The 22,167-nt window shown below is 61.1% G+C and overlaps 2 protein-coding genes across 5 annotated transcripts; one reads left to right on the plus strand and one right to left on the minus strand.

Moving 5' to 3' along the window:
* Positions 1 to 268: 268 nt before the first annotated feature.
* Positions 269 to 980, minus strand: TMEM203 (transmembrane protein 203). Its single transcript, XM_027896896.1, has 2 exons — positions 964 to 980; positions 269 to 775 (listed from the first exon to the last, which is right to left on the minus strand). Exon 2 carries the CDS (start codon positions 723 to 725, stop codon positions 315 to 317), a length of 411 nt encoding a protein of 136 aa, XP_027752697.1. The 5' UTR covers positions 726 to 775; positions 964 to 980; the 3' UTR covers positions 269 to 314.
* A 45-nt stretch (positions 981 to 1,025) lies between these two features.
* Positions 1,026 to 15,667, plus strand: NDOR1 (NADPH dependent diflavin oxidoreductase 1). Of its 4 annotated transcripts, none has more exons than XM_027896901.1 (15): positions 1,026 to 1,140; positions 2,000 to 2,134; positions 2,951 to 3,028; positions 3,306 to 3,403; positions 4,169 to 4,267; positions 4,824 to 4,925; positions 5,392 to 5,598; positions 5,931 to 6,052; positions 7,027 to 7,247; positions 7,644 to 7,751; positions 8,438 to 8,552; positions 9,468 to 9,614; positions 10,270 to 10,388; positions 12,816 to 12,910; positions 15,462 to 15,667. In XM_027896901.1, the coding sequence occupies exons 1-15, from the start codon at positions 1,126 to 1,128 to the stop codon at positions 15,604 to 15,606; spliced, it is 1,806 nt and encodes a 601-aa protein (XP_027752702.1). In that variant the 5' UTR covers positions 1,026 to 1,125; the 3' UTR covers positions 15,607 to 15,667. The 4 variants fall into 4 exon arrangements, with proteins under 4 accessions (XP_027752702.1, XP_027752704.1, XP_027752701.1 ...); XM_027896900.1 differs by lacking the exon at positions 1,026 to 1,140 and adding an exon at positions 1,611 to 1,812; XM_027896902.1 differs by lacking the exons at positions 1,026 to 1,140; positions 15,462 to 15,667 and adding exons at positions 1,611 to 1,812; positions 14,896 to 15,429.
* The last annotated feature ends 6,500 nt before the right edge of the window (positions 15,668 to 22,167 follow it).

Here is a 22,167-nt window from a genome sequence, read left to right on the forward strand (position 1 = left end):
GGCCGGGCAGAGGTCTGGGGGATATGAAGGGATCCACAGCACCCACCCCCCCTCCAGGCAATTCCTGCCCTCAAAGCGGCAGTTTTAGGTACAACTGCTTTCCACGCAAAAGGCTTTAAATAAACCCCAATCCTTCAACGCATCTTTATTTTTACAATAGAACAACTGACACACCCAGCAGCGCTCGCGGGGCAGGACAACACAGGGGCTGGGGGGGCTGCAACAGGAACGCGGCACGGCGGGGGCTTTTGGAGGAATGTGGTGCTCAGGGATGACGCCGGGAGCAGCCCGAGGCCCCGGCCCTGCGGGCACCCTCAGTTCACACGGCAGGCCCGGATCATGAGCAGCTGGAGCAGGATGAAGACGGGCGACATGATGAGCCCGTACCAGAGCTCCCGCGTGTGTTCCACCAGCTTCTGGCACAGCAGCATCTCGAACACGAACTTGAGGCTGAGGATGGTGAGGATCCAGAAGAGCCGCAGCACCGCCAGGCGCTTCTCGCCGTCCTGGAACAGCCGCACGGACACGATGGTGGTGAAGTAGGTGCTGAGCCCGTCGGCGGCGAAGAAGGGCACGAACACGACCCACCAGGAGAGCGCGGCGGCCGCGCCGTCCACCTTGAGCACGAGCAGCACCGTGAAGGCGAGCAGGGCCAGCCCGTGCAGCAGCAGCTCGAACGTGGCGAAGCCCAACCACTGCACGAGCTCCCGCAGGGAGAACAGCATGGTCCGGGGGCGCGGGGACCCTGTCCGGGGGTACCGGCCCTGTCCGGGGGTGTCCGGGGTACCGGCCCTGTCCGGGGTACCGGCCCTGTCCGGGGGTGTCCGGGGGTACCGGCCCTGTCCGGGGTACCGGCCCTGTCCGGGGGTACCGGCCCTGTCCGGGGGTGTCCGGGGGTACCCGCCCTGTCCGGGGGTACCGGCCCTGTCCGGGGGTGTCCGGGGTACCCCCCCTGTCCCGGGTACCGGGCCCGGCCCGCCCGGCGCGGGCGGCGCGCGGTGATGGCGTCACAGGGGGCGCGGCGGTGGATGACGTCACCGGGAGTGCGGGTCGGATACGGGGAGCCCCTTCAGCAGCCGCGTGACGTCACGGGGAGCGGTCGCACTGCAGTGACGTCACGGCGGGATGGGCCGGCCCGTGGTGAGTCCGAAGAGCCGGGGGAGTCCCCGGGGATCCCGATCCGTGCGGGCCCTCTGCCCTGGGACGGGCCGGGAGAGCTCACCTGGAGAAGGGAAGGATCCAGGGACACCTGAGAGCCCTTCCAGGGCCTAAAGGGGCTCCAGGAGAGCTGGAGAGGGACTGGGGACAAGGCATGGAGGGACAGGACAGGTGTCCCTGCCCATGGCAGGGGGTGGGACTGGATGAACATGAAGGTCCCTCCCAACCCAGACCAGTCTGGGATTCTGTGATTTTGTTTTTTGTTATTGTCATATAATTCATTGTTAGCATTCTATGGGCACACAGTGACAGCAGCCACTGGCAGCTCAAACATCCCTCTGGGCCGGATTCCCTGCAGGATTCCCTGTCACACACAGGGCCCTGCTCCCCTGGGCAGTGTGGCTGAGGGCAGTGTGTGTCTGGTCACACCTTTCTCTGTCTCTGAGCTCCAGGCTCTTCCCCAGGTCTTCTCAAGTGAGGGGGATTTGTAGGGCAGACAGGAAAGTTAAAACCAGCGGTAGGAACAGCCGATCCCAGGGCTTCCCTTACCCTGTGGGGACGAAGGCAGTTTAACGAGCCCGGACGTGCATTTTGGTCCCTCCAAGTCCTGGCGGTGGGGACAAGGAGCACAGCATGTCCCTGCTGCTCCTGCAGGCCAGTGCTGGGTCCCAGCTGTTCACACCCCTGTGCTGTTTGCTGTGCCAGCCCCACGAATGTCACCTCAGCCCCCAGTCCCTGGTGCTCCTTTGGGTGGGGTTGGTGCTGCTGGGCCCAGGGCAGGCCTAGCTCTGCCCCCCAGCCCCCTTTCCCCTCTGGGTGTCGCTCTGGTTTGTCTTTGCAGATGGCAGAACGGAGGCTCCTCGTTCTCTTTGGCAGCCAGACGGGGACGGCCCAGGACACGGCAGAGAGGGTCGGGAGAGAGGCCACGCGCCGGCACCTGCAGTGCAGGGTGGAGGCCCTGGACAGCTGTGACCTGGTGAGAGGGGACACACGGGGGGCTCTGGGCACCGCTGCTCCTGCTCCATCCCCACCAGCCCCATTTCTGCCACTTGGGCGTCTTCCACCCTTGCAGTGACCTGCTGTGTGTCACCAGGGCCTGGCTCTGTGCCCTCCCTGGGGGCAGCTTGTGCTTAACTCAGCTGACAGGGTGGGCAAAGGGAGCAGGGACTGCTGGGGTGGAGGCACAGACGCTCAGCATTCCCTGCCAGGTGAGGGGCTGGTGCTGCAGGGACTGTGTGGGCAGCAGGTGCTGCTGCAGGGGCTGTGGAGGAGCTCGTGCCACGCAGGGCTGTGGGGTTTATTCCAGGTGTGGTCGGTCTGGGAGCTCACTGTGGTGTGGGCAGCCATGTGGGGACAGCCAGGACACGTGTTTCATAGGATGACATAAGGGTTTGGGTTGGGAGGGACCTTAAAGATCATACAATTCCACCCCCTGCCATGGGCAGGGATACCTTCCACCAGCCCAGGTTGCTCCAAGCCCCGTCCAACCTGGCCTTGGACACCTCCAGTGATGGGGCAACCACAGCTTCTCTGGGCAACCTGTGCCAGGGCCTCCCCATCCTCACAGACAAGAATTCCTTCCCAGCATCCCATCTAACCCTGCCCCCTGGCAGTGGGAAGCCATTCCCCCTTGTCCTGTCCCTCCGTCCCTTGTCCCCAGTCCCTCTCCAGCTCTCCTGGAGCCCCTTTAGGCCCTACAAGGGGCTCTCAGGTCTCCCTGGAGGCTTCCCTTCCCCAGCTCTCCCAGAGCAATTTGTAGGCTGCTGACCTTGTCATGCCTCTGTGCCCACAGGCCAACCTCATCCATGAGCCACTGGTGGTGTTTGTGTGTGCCACCACCGGCCAGGGAGACCCACCTGATAACATGAAGGTAGGACATATTCCCATCCATGTTTCTTTTATGTTCCTGATCCAGGGAATTCTCTTTAGAAGCAGCTTGAGCAGTGGCTGTTTTTGGAGGGGGGAGCACCAGTCCCCTCTCATGGGACACAGGCTGGTGAGGGAGCTTTCAGAGGCCACCCCTGCAGGAGGCCGTGCTCTGTGCTGTGCTGGGGCTCAGGATGGGCCTGCTGGAGGGCAGAGCAGGGCTCTGGGGCTGGCAGGCAGGGCAGGCTGCCTGTGCTGCAGCAGCTCTGTGTGCTCCGCAGGTGTTCTGGCGGTTCCTGTTCCGGAAGAACCTGCCACCCGGCTCCCTGTGCCAGCTGGACTACGCCGTGCTGGGCCTTGGAGACTCCTCCTACCCCAAGTAAGCAGCTCTGCAGCTCCTGGACGGCTGCTCCTCCCAGCTCTGGCTGCAGGAGGGACCACAGTGGCTGGAGAACAGAGGGGGTGGGGGGAGACAGAGCCTGACTCCAGATGAAATGTAATTCCTGCCAGCTTTAAAAATCCTTGCCCTACCAGGCTGTGTCCTTCCCATATCCCAGGAATTAGGCTTCTGCCCGTTTCTTCCCCCCCAGCCTCTCCAAGCAGGTGGTTTGCTGCAGTGGGTCAGACATCAGGTGTCAGTCATTTATTGCAGCCCTTCAGTTTTCCGTCTGAACTGCAGGGAAGCAACTTTGTGCCACAGCACAGGCTGTGCCACTTGCCAGTGGGCCGAGGCAACAGGAGACACCACAGATGGCAGCCAGCCCTGTTGGTACCAGTTCTATCCCAAAAGATTGTTCCCACGTGCCTGAAGGAGCTGTAGGGGGAGGGGTAGGTGTGCCTGAGCTCCATGGGGCAGTGAGGGGCAGGAGTGAAGGAAGTGTTCTGTGTCCCTGAAGGGAAGCTGGACCTCCATAAGTCCCTTCTGGGAGCTGGGCACAGCCTGTGAGGCCCAGCAAGTGGCAGCCAGCTGCTTCTGTGAGCTGCCCCAGGTTGGGGCACAGACTGGGCAGGGCACAGGCCAGGTTGTGGTGCTGCCTCTGTACTGCTCCACTGGCCCTGGCAGCAAGGGCTGGCTTCTGTGGGCAGTGCCTGGCTGTGTTGCTGGAGCAGCCCTGCCTTCACAGCTGTGTTATTCTCTGCTCAGGTTTAATTTTGTTGCAAAGAAGCTGCACAAACGGCTGCTACAGCTCGGGGGCAACCCACTGCTGCCAGTGGCCCTGGGAGACGACCAGCATGATCTGGGGTAAGAGTGTGTGGTGGGGGGAGCCCCTGGGTGCACTGCAGCTCTGTCCTGGGGAACAGCAGCGTGCTGCTCCCACCACGGGGCTGTGAACGTGCTGATCTCTGCTCATAACCCTGCTGTGCCAGGACCTTGTTCACCTGCTTCTGCAGGGTGTCCCACAACCCCCAGGATGTGCCAGCATCTCCTGGCTCAGCCCCAGTCCTGTTCAGAGCAGGGGATGGCTGTGTCACACAGCCCCATACCTGCAGCAGCCTGAGCTGTGCTCACCTGGCATGGGGCAGAGGCTCTGTGTGGCTCAGGGGGTTGGTGACGGCCACAGGTGGTGCTTAGGGGGCTCGTGGTTTTGTTCAGGTGTCAGTGGTTGGGCTCCAGAGAGCAGGTGAGTGCTTAGAGTGTCTGAGACGTTTCCTCCCAGACCTGAAGCTGGAAGGGAACAGCCTGGGGTGAGTGTGCAAGGGGAGCAGGGCTGCCCCAGCACTGGGCAGGTGCAGGGGGAGCAGGGCTTGGGCCCTAAGGGATGATGATGTTCTGCTGGAGCCTGAATTTCCTCTTGCAGGCCAGATGCAGTGGTTGATCCATGGCTTGTGGCCTTATGGGACAAGATCCTCACGTTGTATCCTCTCCCTCCTGGCCTTGAGATCATCAGCCCAGACACACGGTGGGTGCAGAGGGTGGGCAGGGTGAGCCCCAGTAGGGACTGGCTGGTGTGCAATGCCACACTTCCTTGGCTGTTCTCCAGAATGGAGCTGTGCTCTGCTTTGACCAGGAACCCTCCCCACGCAGCTACTGGTGTCCCAAGCGGTCCTTGTTCTTTGGCCCTGGTGGCCCATTCCTCTCTGGATGGCGTGTCCCCGTGTCCCCGTGGGTGTGTGTCAGCTGCCTCAGCCAGGTTGTGCCCATCTTGCCATCCTGATGGCAGAGTGTGTGTGCCCAGCCAGCCTCCCTCTGCCTGTTCTGGAGCCTTTGGAATCTCCTGGCAGTCTGCATTGCATTCCCTTACAAAAGCCAACTCCAGGGGACAGGGATGATGGGTGGTGGCTGCAGTGGGAGACTCCAGGCCTCTCCCTGGAGCAGCAGAGGAGCTGTGACATGGAGTAAGCGCTGCATTGCTCTCCTCCCCACAGCTTGCCCCCCAAATACACCCTGCACTACCTGCCTGAGGACTCCCCAGCCCCCGAGGGTGACCTTCTCCAGCCGACAGCGCCCAGGGCTGTTCCCTCTGAGCTCCATCCCTTCGCTGCCCCCGTGGTGTCCAACCGGCGGCTCACGGCACAGTCGCACTTCCAGGACGTGCGGCTCATCGAGTTCGACATCACGGGCTCGGGCATCACGTGAGCATTTTCCTGACTCCCCCAAGCTTTGTCCTGTGGTGTCCTGTAGCCTGCCCTCCTCTACCACTCCCTGTCTCCACTAATATCTGAGGTTGCAGCCCTGGGGACGTGGTCCCTGCTGCATGGTCCCCCTCCATGACAAAGTCAGGGGTGTGTGGCAGTGGGGGTCCTGCCCATGGACCAGTTTTCCTTGTCTGTCAGTTAGAGAGCATGTTGATGACACTGGGAATTTGCCTCCCCTGGTGTGGTTGCTGGTCAGGGTGGAAGTGCTGTGGCTCTGCCCTGTGGCTCTGCCCCGTGGCTGTGCTCAGCAGCTCCTGCTGCATCCACAGGTTCAGTGCAGGGGACGTGGTGATGATCCAGCCCCAGAACTGCCCTGAGGATGTACAGCAGTTCTGCCAGCTCCTGCGCCTGGATCCAGACAAGCGCTTTGTGCTGAAGCCCACGGAGCCTGGTAGGTCCTGCCCACTGCTCCTTCCCCTCCCTGCTGGGACAGGGCAGCCCCTGAGCTCTGGCTCAGCCTGCAGCTCTGCTCTTCCTTTGCTGGGGCCCTGGGTCATGGAGTTGGGAGTGTCAGATGGATACAGGACACCTGCCTGTCTGGCAGTATGGGGACTGTCCCTCTCTCCAGTGCTGTGATTGTGTGGATCCTGCACAGGGTTTGTGACTGTGGGAGGAATCCAGCAGTGCCAGGTTCCACCTGGGCCTTGTGCCTTGGCAGTGCCCAGCACAGGGTGGGGATGATCCTGCAGCCTCCTCAGCCTCAGACCAGGTCAGGAAACCTGTGCTTCCTTGTGGGGGGAGTGCAGGTCTCCCCACTCTACTTTCACTCCAGGGACCTCCTGCGGGTGCTTCTGCAGCTGCAAATGAGCTCCAACAACCAGAGAAACCCCTTGGAGGCCACTCAGAGCCCTTGGAGGCTCTTCAGTCTCCAGGGAATTGGGACAGTTTTCTCTCCTGGCTCCTGAGCACCTATTCACCCTCCATCTTTCCTGTGTCTGTCTGTGCTGGAATTTTTGCCTGGCAGGCAAACCCAAGAGAAATTCAGGCTGCTCCTCACACCCTTGGGACGTACAAAGGAAACAAGGACAGGCTGACACATATGACACTACTGGTTATTTCCACTGCATTGTGTGCAGGATGGGTGGGAGCCATATGGATAAGGCATTATCCCAAAGCACTTCCCAAAAGCATGGGACAGCTGAACACCACTGACTTGCTCTGTTGCCAAACCTGTGGGCTTGAAAAGCAAACTGGGGAGAGCAGGAGGGAGTGGGGCCCCATGGTGGGAGCAGTGGGAGCTGAAGTTGGCTCCTCTGGCGTGTTGGTGCCATGTGTGGGCACCCAAAGGCAGCAGGGCTGCCCTGGTGTGGGGACAGGCAGTGCCAGGCATCCATCCTGAGCTCTCCCTGCTGCCTTGCCTTGCAGGCACATCCCTCCCTCCCCTCTTACCACAGCCCTGCACCATCCGGCACCTGGTCACCCACTACCTGGACATCTCCTGCGTGCCACGGCGCTCCTTCTTCGAGCTCCTGTCCCACTTCTCCACCAACGAGCTGGAGCGGGAGAAGCTGCAGGAGTTCAGCTCTGCTCAGGGCCAGGAGGAGCTGTACAGCTACTGCAACCGGCCCCGCAGGACCACGCTGGAGGTGAGGCTGGGCAGCAGGGCGCACCTGCTCCACGAGGGCTGTGCCATGGCAGAAAGCACCCAGGCAGATGATCAGCCACAATTTCATGGCTGGGGAATTTAACCTACTTCACCCACTTTCTGAAGTGCCTCTGGCTTTCCACTGGCAGTTAAGACCAGCTCTCGATCCTTCTGGGCTCTCAGGTGGGCTCTGTGCTGCAGCCTGGGAGGCAGAGGGCAATAAACACGGTAGGGTGGTTGGTGCTCAGAGGTGCCCGGTGGGGTGCTTTGGTCGAGGGCATCGTGGCACAGCCATGTGGGACAGCCTCTGGCACACTGAGAACAGGCAGGCTGCCTTCTGGGGGGATGCAGATTGTCCTCTGGGGTGCAGCAGGCCTCACCCCTCTTGTCTTTGCAGGCCCTGTGGGACTTCCCTCACACCACGTGTGCCATTCCAGCCGATTACCTGCTGGACCTCATCCCTCGCATCAGACCCCGCGCCTTCTCCATCGCCTCTTCCATGCTGGTAAGAGCTCAGCCCTTTTGGTCTCATTTCAGGCTCTGGGCTGGGGGTATGGCAGGGCCTGGGCTGGCTGTGCATGCCTTGGGTGTCCAGGCTCTACTCCCAGGCCCCCAAACACCCACAGCTGCTCTGCAGTGAGTCCACAGCAGCCCAACCTGCTGGGTGCAAACCTCAGAGCTGTGCCAGCCTCCAGATTTGGGCACTTGCTCTCCTGCAGCCCAGTAAGTGCCATCCCACTGCTCCTCAGAGGTCTGGTGTCCTTATCACCAGGAGCAGAGGGATGTGGTGCTGTGAAGGCTGGGAGTGCCCCGGGTGGCCGTGGGGAGCAGGAGCGCTGCTCCCTGTGCTGCCGGGAGGTGGCAGTGGGACCCGGCCCGGTGCTGGCAGACATCAGCCCCGTGCACGGCTGGATGTGTCCTCCATGGGGGCCTCTTGGCTTGGACAGTCACTGACACTGTTGCCAACTGTGCAGAGCATTCCTGCAGCAGTGCTGCTCTGGGAAAAAACATTGGAAAGGTTTTGGGCAAGGGTGTGCTCCGTTCTAAGTGACTGTTTTGGGCTAGGATGAGTGTTGCAGGTACCCTGGCAGGAGCTGGGCACAGGTTTTGTCCCTGGAGGAGGTGCTGGGCCCTTCCTGTGCAGCTGTTCTGGGTATCTCCTCATTTCTCATGGCTCCTGTCTGGACACAGGCTCACCCTGACAGGATCCAGATCCTCATGGCAGTGGTGCAGTACAAGACACGGCTCAGCAAACCCCGCCGTGGGCTCTGCTCTACCTGGCTGGCTTCTCTCAATCCAGAGCAAGGTAATTGCTTGGACTCTGTGCCTGTCACAGCACCCAGCAGTGATCCCTTGGGACCTTGGTGGAGCTGTGTGTGCTGGTCATTTGCTGGAGCTGCCTGGGCCCTGTCTGGAGCACCATCTCCCTGTGGGGCTGGAGCACACTGGCTTGGCAGGATGAGCTGAACTCACAGCTAGCTGTTATTCCTCGCTGCTCCCATCCTCTTCAGAGCATGGTGTGCTCCTCCTGCTTCCCCTGAGCTCCTGATTTTCTCCCAGCTACTTGACCCTCCTGCTGTCCCACTGTGCCCTGCTGTCCCCCTGAGGGCTGCTCTGTAGTATTCTGGCTGCTGGACACCTCCAGCCCCGTAGCCCCAGCTCTGGAAAGGCTGGTCCTTCCTTTGAGCACATCCACCCTGTCCTGCAAAGCCTGTGTGTGCTGCTCATCTTCTCTAACCACAAACCACCTCCAGTGGGTCCCCACACAAATGTGGCAAGCTCATGGGGTCTCCCAGCTGCAGAGTGGTAGAGAATTCCTCTGTGTGACTCCAGGGCAAGACAGGGGCTTCTCAGGGTGCCTCCATGGGGCTCTTCACCAAGATGAGTTGTGTGGCCTCCCTTCCATCCAGCCAGGTTGGGGTCTCTGCTTGCCTTCACCGCTGTCCTCTCTGGCACAGGCTGTGTGAGGAGAAGGCTGTCCCACAGCCTGGGTGCTGAGGGGCTCTTGCCCTGCTCTGGGGTTCACTCAGGTTCTTGCAGAGGAGGTGCTGAGACAGCTGAAGCACATTCCACATACACAGAGTGTGCCCTTGGTGCTTGGGGTGGTGAGCCAGGCGCTGTTCATGTCTTTGGAGCATCCTGGAAGAGCCTGGCTCACCCTCTGCAGGCTGTGCCAGGGCAGGGCTGGTGGGGTGATGCTGTTCAGTCTGTTTGTTTGCAGGTGATGTCCGGGTGCCTCTTTGGGTGAAGAAAGGAGGATTGAAGTTCCCAGCTGACCCTGCCACCCCTGTGATCATGATTGGCCCTGGCACAGGGGTGGCACCATTCCGAGCAGCGATACAGGAGCGGGTGGCACAGGGACGTACAGGTGAGGGGTGGTCCTGGGAGGGACTTGGGGTGCCCCTCGCTGCAGACAGGTCTGTGTCAGGGACTGGGGGCTCGTGAGGGTTTGGAGGTGTGATCATCACAGGAGGGGCGCAGGGTTCGCTGTGTTTGAGTGGGAGCAAGCTGGGCTCAGGGTCAATGAGGACCAGGGCCTGTGTGTGCAGTCTTGTGTGATTATTCACAGGCTGTGCTGCAGGGCAGCTCCTTGGGTCAGGATAGGGCTTTGCAGAGGCTTCCTTGGCTCTCTGAGAGTGAAGATGGGTTACTGAGCTCATCTGCTCCTGCACAAGGAGTTGTGCCTCTACCCTTGTCCCCTGCTCATTCCCCTGGCTCAGCCATGAGTCTCAGCAGGAAGCTGAGGCTGGTGGAGGGGAACAGGCAGCCCTGGGGGACACTTCTTGCCCTACCTGCCCCCCACCTCCTGCTTTTCCAGTACACAGGGGCCTCTGGTTGCCATGGGTCACTTGACTTCATGCTCACGTGGCTCCTGGCTCTTCCAGGCCAGGGCTGCCAGCCAGGTGCAGCAGAGAGGTGGGAGCCTCTGGTCTCAGCCCCAGGGCCCGTGGGCACCAGCAGTGCCCAGCACTCACAGGGCATTCAGTCCTCTCAGCACAGCCCCTGTGCTCTGCCCTCTGCAGGGAACTGCCTCTTCTTTGGCTGTCGACAGAAATCCAAGGACTTCTACTGTCAGGCAGAGTGGGAAGAGCTGGTGGCAAAGGGCTTCCTGACACTCTTCACAGCCTTCTCCAGGGACCAGGTTAGTTCCCAGAGGAGGAGGGTGGATACAGAAGCATCTCAGCCAGCACTGATGAGACTCTGTCAGTGTGTCTGTCCCCTGTAGCTGTTGGCATGGCCTGTGAGGAATCCAGTGGGGTGGCACAGTGTCACCTCACTCCCCCACACCCCTTAGTGCTGGCCCCCCAGCTCTGCAGTGCCAGAGCCCTGCAGGGACGTGTGTGACTGGAAAGGCTGCTGGGACGGGGCTGGAGAGCACTGCAGCAGATAAGGCATTAGCCAGCTTTGCTTGGCTGGACCACGTGAGTGATAAAAGGCTCCCAAGCCTCTCTGGGGGTTACCAGGCAATAACTTTCCTTGGTTAAGTAGCACCCTTGTCACTGTGTCCCTCTGAGCACTGGCTGAGCCCAGGGAGCTTGGCCTCTGTGCCAGCTCTCCCCAGGTCTCAGCCATACAGGAGACAGCTCCCTGCGGTACAAGCATCCCCACAGCTCAGCCCCTCACTTTGCTCCCTGGTTTCCTAGACAGTGTCTGTGGTGAGCAGCTCTCATCCCCCCTCAGGGCTGCAGGGCTTGTTATGCTGCCAGAGAGGCTCCCTGAGCTGGGGTTCTGTTTCACTGCCTTGCCCTGTCCCTTGATGGCACTGAAAGCTCAGCCTGGCTTTGGAACAGAGATCTGATAAAAAGGGAATGGAGATCTTTCAGTAGCTCAGCTGCACCAGCCCTTTCTCCTGGCTGTGTGCATGTGTTGACATAAATCCAGCATCTTTTATCCACTCACTTGTAAGGCATGAGCTGGATGCTCCTGTGAAGGCTTTCCAAGTCTGCGATGAACAGGAGCAGCACTGCAGAGGGTTGTTGGATGACCAGTGAAAGGGGGCCCTCCTGCTCCCAGAATCTGGAGAGCTGCCAGAGTCACCTCCTGCCCTCACAGACTCTGGAGGGACAGGACTCCCATGGGAGTCCCTTCCTGCTCCACAGGCCAAAGCACTTTGTCCTGACAGTCTCCTGCTCCTGAGTCGTGCCAGGGGGTGAGCGGGAGCACAGCCAGGTGGGATGAGCTGCATTGGGCTGTTGTACCTTGGGCTTCAGGAGATACCACAGCCCTTAACTCATCAAAAACTTTGTTGTCAAAAAGCCTGGCAGGGGCTGGGATGCTCCATAGGGGAGCAGGATTTCCCTCTGCTCTCTTAAGGTGCCCTTTGCAGTGACCTGCTGTCACATCACTCTGCAGATTGATCCCAGCCTAACGTGGCTGCCTCTAACTCTGAGCAGGGTGCCCTGGGGTTTAGCTGAGACTCTGTGACCCCAGTTTGTCACTGGAGTTCTCTGGTTTCTGGGCAGTTGCAGGTCCTTAAATGACCCCCTGAGAGCCCCAGCCTGGCTGGCAGGGCCACTGGCAGCGCTCAGCTCGTTACTGTTAATGATGTGAGGCAGAGCTGAGGTGCTCCTGACGGGCATCACCGGTCAGAGCCTCAGAGCTGTGCCCAGGTCGGCCTGGCACTCCAGGGCAATCAGCCAGTGGGGCTGTGGGACCTGCTGCCCACATGGTGAGTGACCCCTGTGCCAGCCAGGGCTGGTGCTGCTCGGGGTTGTTCCCACCCACACCTCCAGCCTGCAGCACACAGAGCCCTGAGCCACAGGGAGAGCCGTGCAGGCTTTGGGGCTGGACATGGGGAGGGGGCGTGGGGAGGGGGCTGTGCCTGTGGCTCAGCTCACTGCTGGGCAGAACCTGGCGTAGTGGGATGCCCAGCACAGGACCTGGCCTTCATCACAGTGTCACCTTTGTCACAGGAGCCCTCTGGGCCAGCAATGAGTTCAGGCACGTTAGCAATGGTGTTCTCTTGGGCAGGAGCCAGGGCCGTAGGCAGTTGCTTGGATTCTCGGAGTCTTGTGGATTAACCCTTTGGGAACTCTCCTTGGGCTGTACTGTGCCAAAAGCCAGCCCCTAAGCACAGTGGAGAAACAGGGAATGGGACCAAGGCCATCCCTCCAAGCTTTCTGCCCTCCCAAGCTGTTTCAGGTCTCCAGCAGCCAGGGGTGTGGGGAAGGGTCCTTGTCCTGGAGCAAATTTGACACAGGGAGGCCACAAAGCCTCTTCTGCCTGTGCTGGGAGAAAAGGGCAGAGGGCAGGAAGGAAATCCTCATGGGGCCTCCCCACCTCATGATCCTGGAGGCCAGTGTACACCCAAAGAGTTGGGAGGGCTACTTTGTCCTCACTGAAGCTGCTGCTGCTGCTCCCATTTCCCTGCAGCCCCTCTCAGTGCACTGACACCAGATGTGGGTTCCCCTTCCCTGGGTGGTCACTGATCCAACTGCTTTTCCCAGTGCCCCTGCCCTGGGGGGCTGTGCTGCCCTGAGCCCTCGCAAGCAGCCCCTGAGAACAGTGCAGAGGCAGGAGCTGTGGCTGCTGCCAGGGCTGGGGTGCTCAGTGCTCTGTTCACCCGCAGGAGGAGAAGGTTTATGTTCAGCACCGCATCCGGGAGAACCGCGGGCTGCTCTGGGAGCTGCTGAGCCGTGGGAATGCTCACATCTACCTGGCTGGGTGAGTGAGGGGTCCCTGCACAGGGACTGGGGAGCAGGGCTGCATGTTGCTGCTTCTGCAGCTGCTTGGAGACATTCCCGGGGCTCAGCCCCTGGACTGAGCACAGCTCCTACCCCGACAGGGCCCTGGGGGCTGCAGTGGCTGCTGCAGAGGGACAGCTCGTTCCTCCTGTCCCTGTGTCCTGCTCTGTATACCCTGGCCTCAGAGGGTCATTTCTCACCTGAAACTGGGGAAAAGGGTTCCGTGGTGCCCGTGGCCACTTGTGGGCAGAAGGCTTTGAAAGCATAATATACCAGGGCTCCAGAGCAACAGCTTTGGGACCGTTGGCACATTCTGTCTGGCTCTTCACACCCAAAACTGCTTCCCAGGGCAGGGACAAGCCCTGTTGCACCACAGCCAGTCTCCTGTGACAGCACAGTCAATCTCCAGGTGGTTGTCTTGGGCTGGTTGGCCATCTTGAACTGCTGGCCAAAGGAGGGATCTGGTCTTTGGAGGCAGAGTGTTGGCAGCTCTGAGCTCTGTGCCTCTTTTCCTGGGCAGAGCCCTTGACCTGCCTGCCCCTGCACAACTCCCTGCACAACAGGGAGGAGAAGAGGCTTCTCCTCATTGCCCAGGGCGAGGGTTGTGAAATGCTTTGGGCTCTTGAGCTGGCAAGAGGCTGGTGATGGTGTTTGTGGTGCACCCCGTGACCTGGAAAGGGCTGTGCCAGCCTGGGCCTTGCTGTCCCCATGAGCAGCAATTGCAGGAGGTTCCTTCCTGCCTGTCCTGTGCAACAGCAGGAACTTCCCTGGCACCTGTGGGGCCAGACTGGCCTCGCTGCATTCCTGGGAGAGGGAGATTCTTGTTTACTGCCCGGGAAGTGGAGGCCAGGCCTCCCACCACACTGTCCATCACTGCTGCCTGCCCTGCTGCCTGTGCTGCCGGGCCTGGCTGCACTGCAGGGCTTCCTGGGCCCTTACCCCAAACTGCTGGGTTCTTCTTCCATCCCCTTTCCTACTGTTCTTCTTTGATCCTGTTCCCTACTTTCTGGTGCTGATGGAGATACCCTGGGGGTTCCCAAAAGAGGATCAGTGTCTTGGAAAGAACAGGGCTTGCACAACTGTCCCCATGGCAGGATTGTGAGTGGCCGTGAGGGTGGTGTTTTGGATGTCGGGGTTGCTCTGAGACTGAGGTCTTTGTCCCTGGCATGGGGTGTCCCTCAGCCCCCCTCAGGCAGGTGGGATCCTTGTCCTCCCTGTACAAGTGTCTGCTTGCAGAGGGGACTGTCCCTCCCCTACTGAACAGCCCACACCATGTGGAAGGACTCCCAGGATCACCCTGCCCTTTCCTGGCCCACAGACTCTCAACTGCCTGTGGGGTGCCAGACAGGAAGGTGCTGGTGGGCAAGCCTGAAAATGGCCTTTTTCCCCCTAAAAACAGTATTGAGAATTTCAACCAGACTAAGAGAAAGTGAGTCCTGAGCTGTGTGTCCCTGAGCAGTGTCCCTGGGGCATGTCTGCCTTCAGCCAGGTCAGCTGTGGGGAGCCAAGGCTGTATCTTCCACAGAATTGTTCCCAGCTTGTCTTGCCATGGGGCAAAAAGGTTGAAAATGTCTCTCTTTTTCTGAAAAAAATAGCTATTTGACATGTTTTCCATCACAAAGCCCAGCTCCATTATCTTGTACTTGCATATCACTGCCTGACTCAGAAACAATACGACTCTTCCAAAAAAAGAAGACCTCCTTTCTGGGTATTTTGGGATGTTAATCAGCTTCAAACGCAAGTCAGAATTCTGCCTTGTTCTTGGGAAACAGCAAGGACGTTGCCAGATGCTCGTGCCAATTGGAGCAGCCTGGGAAATTTTTTATTAGATGTGTTTTTTTTTTGTCGCACAGGCAGTTCATCAAATGAAACTCTATCCAGGAAAAAAAGTCTGAATTTCTGATTTCCCCTAAGAAATAATTGTGCTTGAAGGCACTTAATTCTATTTGGGTATTTTTTGCACAGGGGCTCGTGTTTTCTCCTGCATTTCTCTTATTTTGAGGTTTGAACTGGCTTCAGTTCCAAATGTCACCATCACACCAATCATCTTGGATTTCCTGAGAGCAGGCAGCAGCAGGACGGGAGCGGCTGCTCCTTCCCAGCAGTGTCTTACCCAGCTCAGGATCAGACATGTTTGACTTTGAGTGATTCCTGAGAGGAAAGGACAGTTTCCTGCCCTCCTGCCGATAAATTCCATCTCTCTGCATATTCCTTGTGTCCCTCTAATGAGGATGCTGGCAAATGGAGCCATGTGGGGCTGCAGTTCGGGCTGCCGAGCTGTGATGCTCCTTCCCCGAGGTCAGGGTACTGCAGCCACAGCTCTTCCTGCAAATGGGAAGCCCTTTGGATGATGGGGCTGCTCTCGAGGGAGGGGTAGGATGACAACCCTGTCATTTATCAGGTGCTAGGCAGCCCATGTGGCAGGGTGAGACAGGTTCCCACTGCCCTGCTGCCCCCTGATCCCAGAGCACTGGAGCTGCTGCCCCTGGTTTTCCTTTCTCCCTCCACTGTGGCCCTGCTCTTTCCCCCAGGAATGCTAAGCAGATGCCAGTGGCGGTGGCCGAGGCCCTGCGGTCGGTGCTGGAGCTGGAGGGTGGGCTGTCACCCTCAGAAGCAGAGGAGCATTTAACAGCCCTGGAACGGTCCCAGCGCTTCCAGTCTGAAACCTGGTCCTAAGCCTGGCTCCCTGCCTCCCCCTTCCCCACAAACTGCCTCAATAAAGGAGCCAGCACAATGATCTGCCTCTGGCATCTTCCTTGGGCTGGGATTACCCCAGTCTGGGCAGGGGCCTGGCCAGGGGGGTGGATTTACCCAACCAGCCCTTCCCTGATGGTAACAGGGCCAGGTGGGCGGGGGGGGGGCTGTCTCCTGAGCAGATGTGTTTGGCTCCCCATGCCCAGTCCCTGCTGGAGCAGAGGTCAGGGCTCTCTGATCTGCTGTCCCAGGTGCTCCAGCCCCGGGGGTCTCCATGCAGGGTGGGCAGCACCGATGGGCATTGCTGGAGCCACAGCAATGGCAGTGGCCACTGTTTGAGGCAGGGCCCGGAGGAAGTGAACTGTTGCATGGGAGTCTCTCCACCCTGGCATTAGTCAGCAGCGTTTGCTGCAGGAGGAGGCTGCCTGGACAGACCTGTTCCCCCTGTCTCCGGTGGCCAAGGCCAGCAGGGACAGGCACAGGAGGAAACCTCGATCCCTCTGTCTCTGCTGCCAGTTCATCATCCTGAGCCTGCTTAATGCTGAGCTCTGAGCTCTGTGTGCCAGCTCCTGCTGAGTTATTGCCTTCCCTGAGCACCTGCTCTGCTCCATCCATCCTCCACCCCATCCTGGGAGCCTCTTCCAGCCCTTTCCCTACAGCCTCAGGGTTGTGCACTCTCCTGGCCCTGCCACTGCCCCAGTGGGACCAGTGCCACCACCTTCCTCCCCCAGTTCAGCAAACTGGGTGCCACCACGTAAATAGCAATTAGGACCCAGGGCATGAATCAGCCAGGGACAGTCCCTGGGAGCAGGCTGGGACAGGAAGGGACAGCGGTGTCACACCACACCTGTGACCCAGCCACCCTCCCACGCTCCGAGTCATGGGGTCCTGCAGGGGTGAGTGGAGCCCCGGGGCATTGCTTGAGCTGTGGCACCCCAGTGTGAGGGAACAGGGTGCTTTTGGGGCTCCCCACCCCTCTGCTTTGTCCTGAGGAGCTCTTGCACTTGCAGCCCCTGGCTGGACTGAGTGTCCCCATGCCCAGGGACAGCCAGGGGGACAGTGCAGAGCTACTGCACAGCAGTCATCATGCTGGTGACACCATCCCCGAACGTGGGGCACTATCCAGGAAGGATACTTCCTTCCAAGCCCTGCAAACTGCTTGTGGAATATGACAGGGAGAGATGGCCCAGCACAGGGACTGACCTGGGAGCTGGACTGGAGCAGCACAGGGCCCGTGCTGGGGAGCTCTGCTGGTCTCTGAGCTGGGGGGCTGTTCTGGAGGGGCCCAGGCTGCCGTGCCCAGGGGCAGAGGTGTGGGGAGCACCGGCCACAGAGGTGTCTCCCTTCGTGCTGGGCCAGGCGAGGAGGCGGCCGTGGGCCCAGCTCCTCCCCGGCTGCAGCGGGAGCTGATTGGCGCGGGCATGGCTTCCTGCCCCGGGCTGCTGCATTTGAGCAGCTTCCAGAAGCTGACAAACCAGACTGGTTAGAGCCAGGCTCGGCCCCAGCCCTGCCTGGCCCACAGCAGGAGGCAGCTGCCTGTGCGGGTGCCCGGCACGCCTGCACCCCTTCTGGCACGGCAGGCAGAGCCCAGCGCTCCCCTCCGGACCGTGGCGGGTCAGTACTGCGTTGGTGCTGGGGAGGAGGAAGAGGAGGAGGAAGAGGCTGTTGGATGCTCATGGTGATGCCCCTCTTGGGGTGTTCTGTCGGTGAGGATGATGGGGGTACACCCTGCTTCGAAGGCTCCTGACCCTTTGGTCTGGGAGGGCGCCCCAAACTGTGCCAGAGGAATGGTGGGACTCTGTGCACATGCTGCTGCCTTCAAACCCTTCTGGCAGCCGTGCTGAAGGCTGCCTGCTGCCCTGGAGCAGCACCCACGTCCCGCACCCAGCCCCAAGGGGCCTCGGGGGGCGGTGGGTGAGGGGGACGGACGTGGAGCTGCCGTTCTCATGGAGGCAGCAGCAGGCGAGGAGGCAGAGCCTGGGCCCCAGCCTGTGCGGACGGCTGGTGGGGAAGGCTGTGCCAGGCAGCGGGGTGAGAGCGAGACTGTGGGGTCAGGGGACCCTGGGGAGCCATCCCAGCTCTGTGGAGAGGCGTCTGCTGCTGCCTGGGGACACTGGAACCCGCCGCCAGCGGAGGATGCAGCGGAGCCGCTCCTGCCTGGGCACGACGAGCCGCCTGCCCACGGTGCCTCCCTGCCTGCAGGGCAGGACCCTCCTGCTGCCACCACCCCCAGCCCCATCCTGCCCCGCAGGGAGAGCCCAGTGCCGTGGGGGGTGTCTCCCAGCACGGACAGCGACTCCAGCTCCATCCTGAGCCTCTTCGGAGAGGAAGAGGCGATGTCGAGCGATGCGGTGGCGGTGGCAGAGCCGTGCCGCGTGCTGGCGGGCGGTGAGGACGAGTGCCCCATCTGCACGGAGCCCTACGACGAGCAGCGGCACAGGCCGGCCCTGCTGAACTGCAGCCACGGGCTGTGCCGAGCCTGCCTGCGGGCCATCATGGACACGGCCGGCGGCGCCGACTTCGGCCGCGTGCGCTGCCCCATCTGCCGCCAGAAGACGCCCATGCTGGAGTGGGAGATCTGCAAGCTGCAGGAGGAGCTGCTCCTGCTGCACGCCCAGCCCGGCTCCCCCGGCACCCTGGCCACCCCCCGGCCCCCCGCCCTGCCGCCCCGGCGCCCCGGGCTGGCCGGTGCCCTGGAGCATCGCTTCCAGGTGCGCTTCCACACCAGCCGCATGTTCGGGTGCCTGCCCTGTGTGCGGTACCCGCCCTGCCTCATCCAGGGGCTGGCGCGGCTGGAGCGCCGCTGCCGCTGCTGCTACCTCCTGCTGCTGGTGCTGCTGCTGGCGGCAGAGATGCTCAGCCTGCTCCTCATCTTCCTCCCCATCGTCCTCATGGTGATTCTCTTCCTCATCCTCGATAAATAGCGCTGCGTTGGTGCCCGCAGGCTGTGCTGTGCATGGGGAGAGGAGCCCTGCTCCCACTCTGCCCCTGGGGCTGCAGTTGTGCTGTGGTGCCAGCTGGGAGCAGGCCTGTGACCCCGACCTGGTGCTGCCGGTGAGCCTGGATCGGATGAGGCAGCGAGGAGCTGGAGCAGCAGCCAAGGGAGGCAAACCCGGAGCTGGGCAGTGCCTGTGTCCCACTGGGTGACACAGCCTGGAGCAGTGAAGGGCAGGTGGAGTGGGACCCCTTCCTGCACAGGGGCACAGCCCTGGCACAGGGCTGGGAACCAGAGGGGCTCTGCAGGCAGAGCAGGACTGTGCCATGGGCTGTGCCATGGACTGTGCCATGGGCTGTGCCATGGACTGTGCCATGGACTGTGCAGCCCAATCCCGTGACAACCTGGGATTCCCCAGTATGGACTGGAAATACAACCTGCATTTGTACCACAACCATGTCCAGCTGAGTTCAGTGCTTGGTCCAGGCTGAGCATTGTCCCCTTGGGGCCCAGTGGTGGCACAAGGAGGGGACAGGCACAGCCAGTGGTGCCCAGGCACCCTGAGAGGAGTGTCCATCCCACCCAGCACCTCCCAGCCCCCCCGGGCCGTGCCAGCCCGTGCTCAGGCCATGCCCTTCGGGCAGATAAGAGAGCAAACACAGCTCTGTCCCTGCAGCACATGGGTGGAGGAGCCTGTGGTGAGCAGCACTGGGGCTGTGCCCACGTGGGACCTGCCCGTGGCTGCCGTGGAGCAGGAGTGTCCCAGGGCTGAGCAGGGGCTGGGCTCTGCCTTTGCCTGGGGATGCCTCCAGGCTTTCAGCCACCTTTGGGCTGGTAGTGAGTGGCAGGGAGTTGTCAGACCCTCAAGATGACCCCAGGATACCATTTGAGGGGTGCTGGCACCCATGGTCGCAGCCTGGGATGTGCTGCTCTGTATTTATCACTGCTGGCCTCCTCTGGGTGCCCTGCCAAGGCTCTGCACAGACCCTGGGCCAAATCACCTCCTGTTCTGTCACCCCTCTCTGTCCCCCCCTGCCCACCCCTGCTGAGGAACTGGTGATACCGCTGTGCCCTGTCCTCCTGCCCAGCCATGCCAGGCTTGTGCAACCATCCACATGTCCCAGGTTTGCCCTTCTCCCCTGGGAACACACCAAGGGCACCTCCCCAGGGCTGTGGCTGTGGGGGACCACACAGAGCCCCCCTTCCCCTTCCCCTTCCTCCTGCACAGGGAACCAGCTTGGTGTGGAGTGAGCACTGCCCTGCCCACACAGCCCTGCAGGAAACACATGTCCCTGTGCCCGTGGGGGCAGAAATTTGGGCTTAGGCTTTGCCGGGGCACTCATGCCACTCCCAGCATCAGCCCTGCCATGTGTTGCTCTGGCAAAGTGCCTCAGAGGATAGGAGCAGGGCACCCCAAAACAGGTCAGGCCAGGAGGCAGAGGGGTTCCCCCCAGCGCCTGTGGCACCAAGGAATATTTATTTATACCAAGTGGAGCAGCTCCATCAGGAGAAGCGTCGGCTCAGCCCTGGCTGGGGGCATTTTGGGCTGGCTGGAGCCTGCAGGGAGGGGAGGCTCAAACACCCGGGGGGGGCCCTGTCACCACGTGGGCCCCTGCACGTGTCCCTGCTCTACATTGCAAGGGGGTGTGAGAGGTATGTGGGTGAACCAGGCCAGAGCTGCCCCAGGGGACGTGCAGAGCACAACATGCCCTCCCCTCGCCACTGCCCACACCTCGGGGTGCTGAGCGCTGAAGGGCACCTCCATCACCCCGGGGAGGGGTCCCTGGGGGGCCGTGGTGCAGGATGGACCCCCAGGGTGATGCAGAGCCCAACTGCAGTGTCTGCTCCCAGGGACTGGGTTATATTTAGCGCTCTGAGGTGGCAGTGGGTGCTGCAGCATGGGGAGTAGGGCTGGGGCCCATAGGGCTGACCCAGGGCTCCTGCTGGGGGCACAGCCCCACATGGACACCCTCTGATGCCCTGCTGTCCCCTGGCACCCCATGGAGCACTGTGCCTCCCCCACCACCCTGCATCCCTGTGCACGCCCCCCTGCAGCCCCCAGCCCCCTCCCACAGCTCCTCCAACTCCCCCATCTCACCACATGCAGCCCCCTGCAGCCCTCACCCACCTCCTCACCAGCCCCCCAGCTCTTCACTGCTGCCCTCCCATTGCCTCACTGCAGCTCCCCAACCCCTCTCCCCTCACCATGGACTCCAGCACTGTCCCCCAGAACCCCCCCATCTCTCCACTCTCAGCCCTCCCTGTCTCCTCCCACAAGCCCCTGACACCCCATTGCACCCCAATCACATCCCCCAGGTGCTGGGATATATCCCCATCCCATGTGAGAGCGTGGCCAGAGGGCCAGCAGCCAGGGGGCTGGCACGGTGAGGCACTGGGGGCCACTCCTGTGCCAGGAAGTGGAGCTGGGCAGTGAGCAGGAGTGGGAGTCCGTGGCTGTGGACAGACCTTGCCTGGATTTGACCCCAAGAAACCCTGAGCTCAGCAGTCCCTCCCCATCCCCAGGGCCAGCACTGCCCTGGGGATCTGTCACAGCCTCTCGGGCTCTGTGCCAGCACCCATTATCCTCTCCCTTTGGGTTGCACCCCGTTGTGAAAGCGGGGTGCTGGCACACGCCGTTGCAAGCAGCTTCCTCTCTGCTGAAACAGCGGTTTTGGGTGTGTGACTGCCCTGGGTCGAGGTTGGAGGCTGCGTGTCCCCAAAGAAGGCACAGCCCCTGTGCTCCAACCACCTCCTTGCAGCCTGGCACGCTGATCCTGCCTCACCCAGCACAGCCCCAGCCCAGAATGGAGTCGATCCTCCCTCTGCCCGTGGCCCTGGGGAGCTGCTCCAGTTGTGCACCCCTGGGGGCAGGATGGGGCTGGTGGGACCACGTGCATGGGGACTGGCCTCAGCAGTGCCCAGGGTTACCACCACCATCACCTGCAGGAGCAGAGCTGCCCCAGCCCTGTGACCCCTGGCACCAGCCAGGCAGGCTGCAGGAGATGGTTTTCATAGAATCACAGAATATGCTGGGTTGGAAGGGACCCTTCAGGATCATCAAGGCCCCAACTCCTGGCCTTGTGCAGAATCACACTGTGTGCCTGAGAGCATTGTCCAAACACTTCTTGAACTTCGGGGAGAATGGTTGGGAAACATCATGCCCTGAACCCACGCCAGAGGATGAACCTGGCCCTTCCCACGTCTGAGGACATTTGGGAAAGGGTCATCCCCAGGAGCAATTTAACCCCCTAAGTCCCCTCTCCCATTACAGGCCAAACTGGACACTGGGAGAGCCCAGAGCTCCATCCTAGCCTGAGACATGTTACATCCTAGCCTGAGATGTTGCAACGATGAGGAGAATTCGCAGCTACTTCATCTGGGAACATTTTGGGGGCATCTTTGCTCACACATGGCCAAACCTGCCCCTGCAGTGATGTCCTAAGCAGTTGGAGGGACTTGGAGCTCCATGAAAACCCTTGTTGGAGGCACAGAGCTCAACGTGGCCATGGGAGCATTTAAAGGCTTGGGATGTGACTTTGAAAGACTTTTGATTCACCTGCAACTGTGACACGAGGGCTGGCACTGCCCTGTGTCCCTATCCCTCACAG

Source organism: Empidonax traillii, unplaced genomic scaffold, assembly GCF_003031625.1.
Source record: "Empidonax traillii isolate 1590-97213 ecotype Southwest subspecies unplaced genomic scaffold, ASM303162v1 scaffold520:size1094406, whole genome shotgun sequence".
In the NCBI taxonomy this organism is placed as follows: Eukaryota; Metazoa; Chordata; class Aves; order Passeriformes; family Tyrannidae; genus Empidonax; species Empidonax traillii.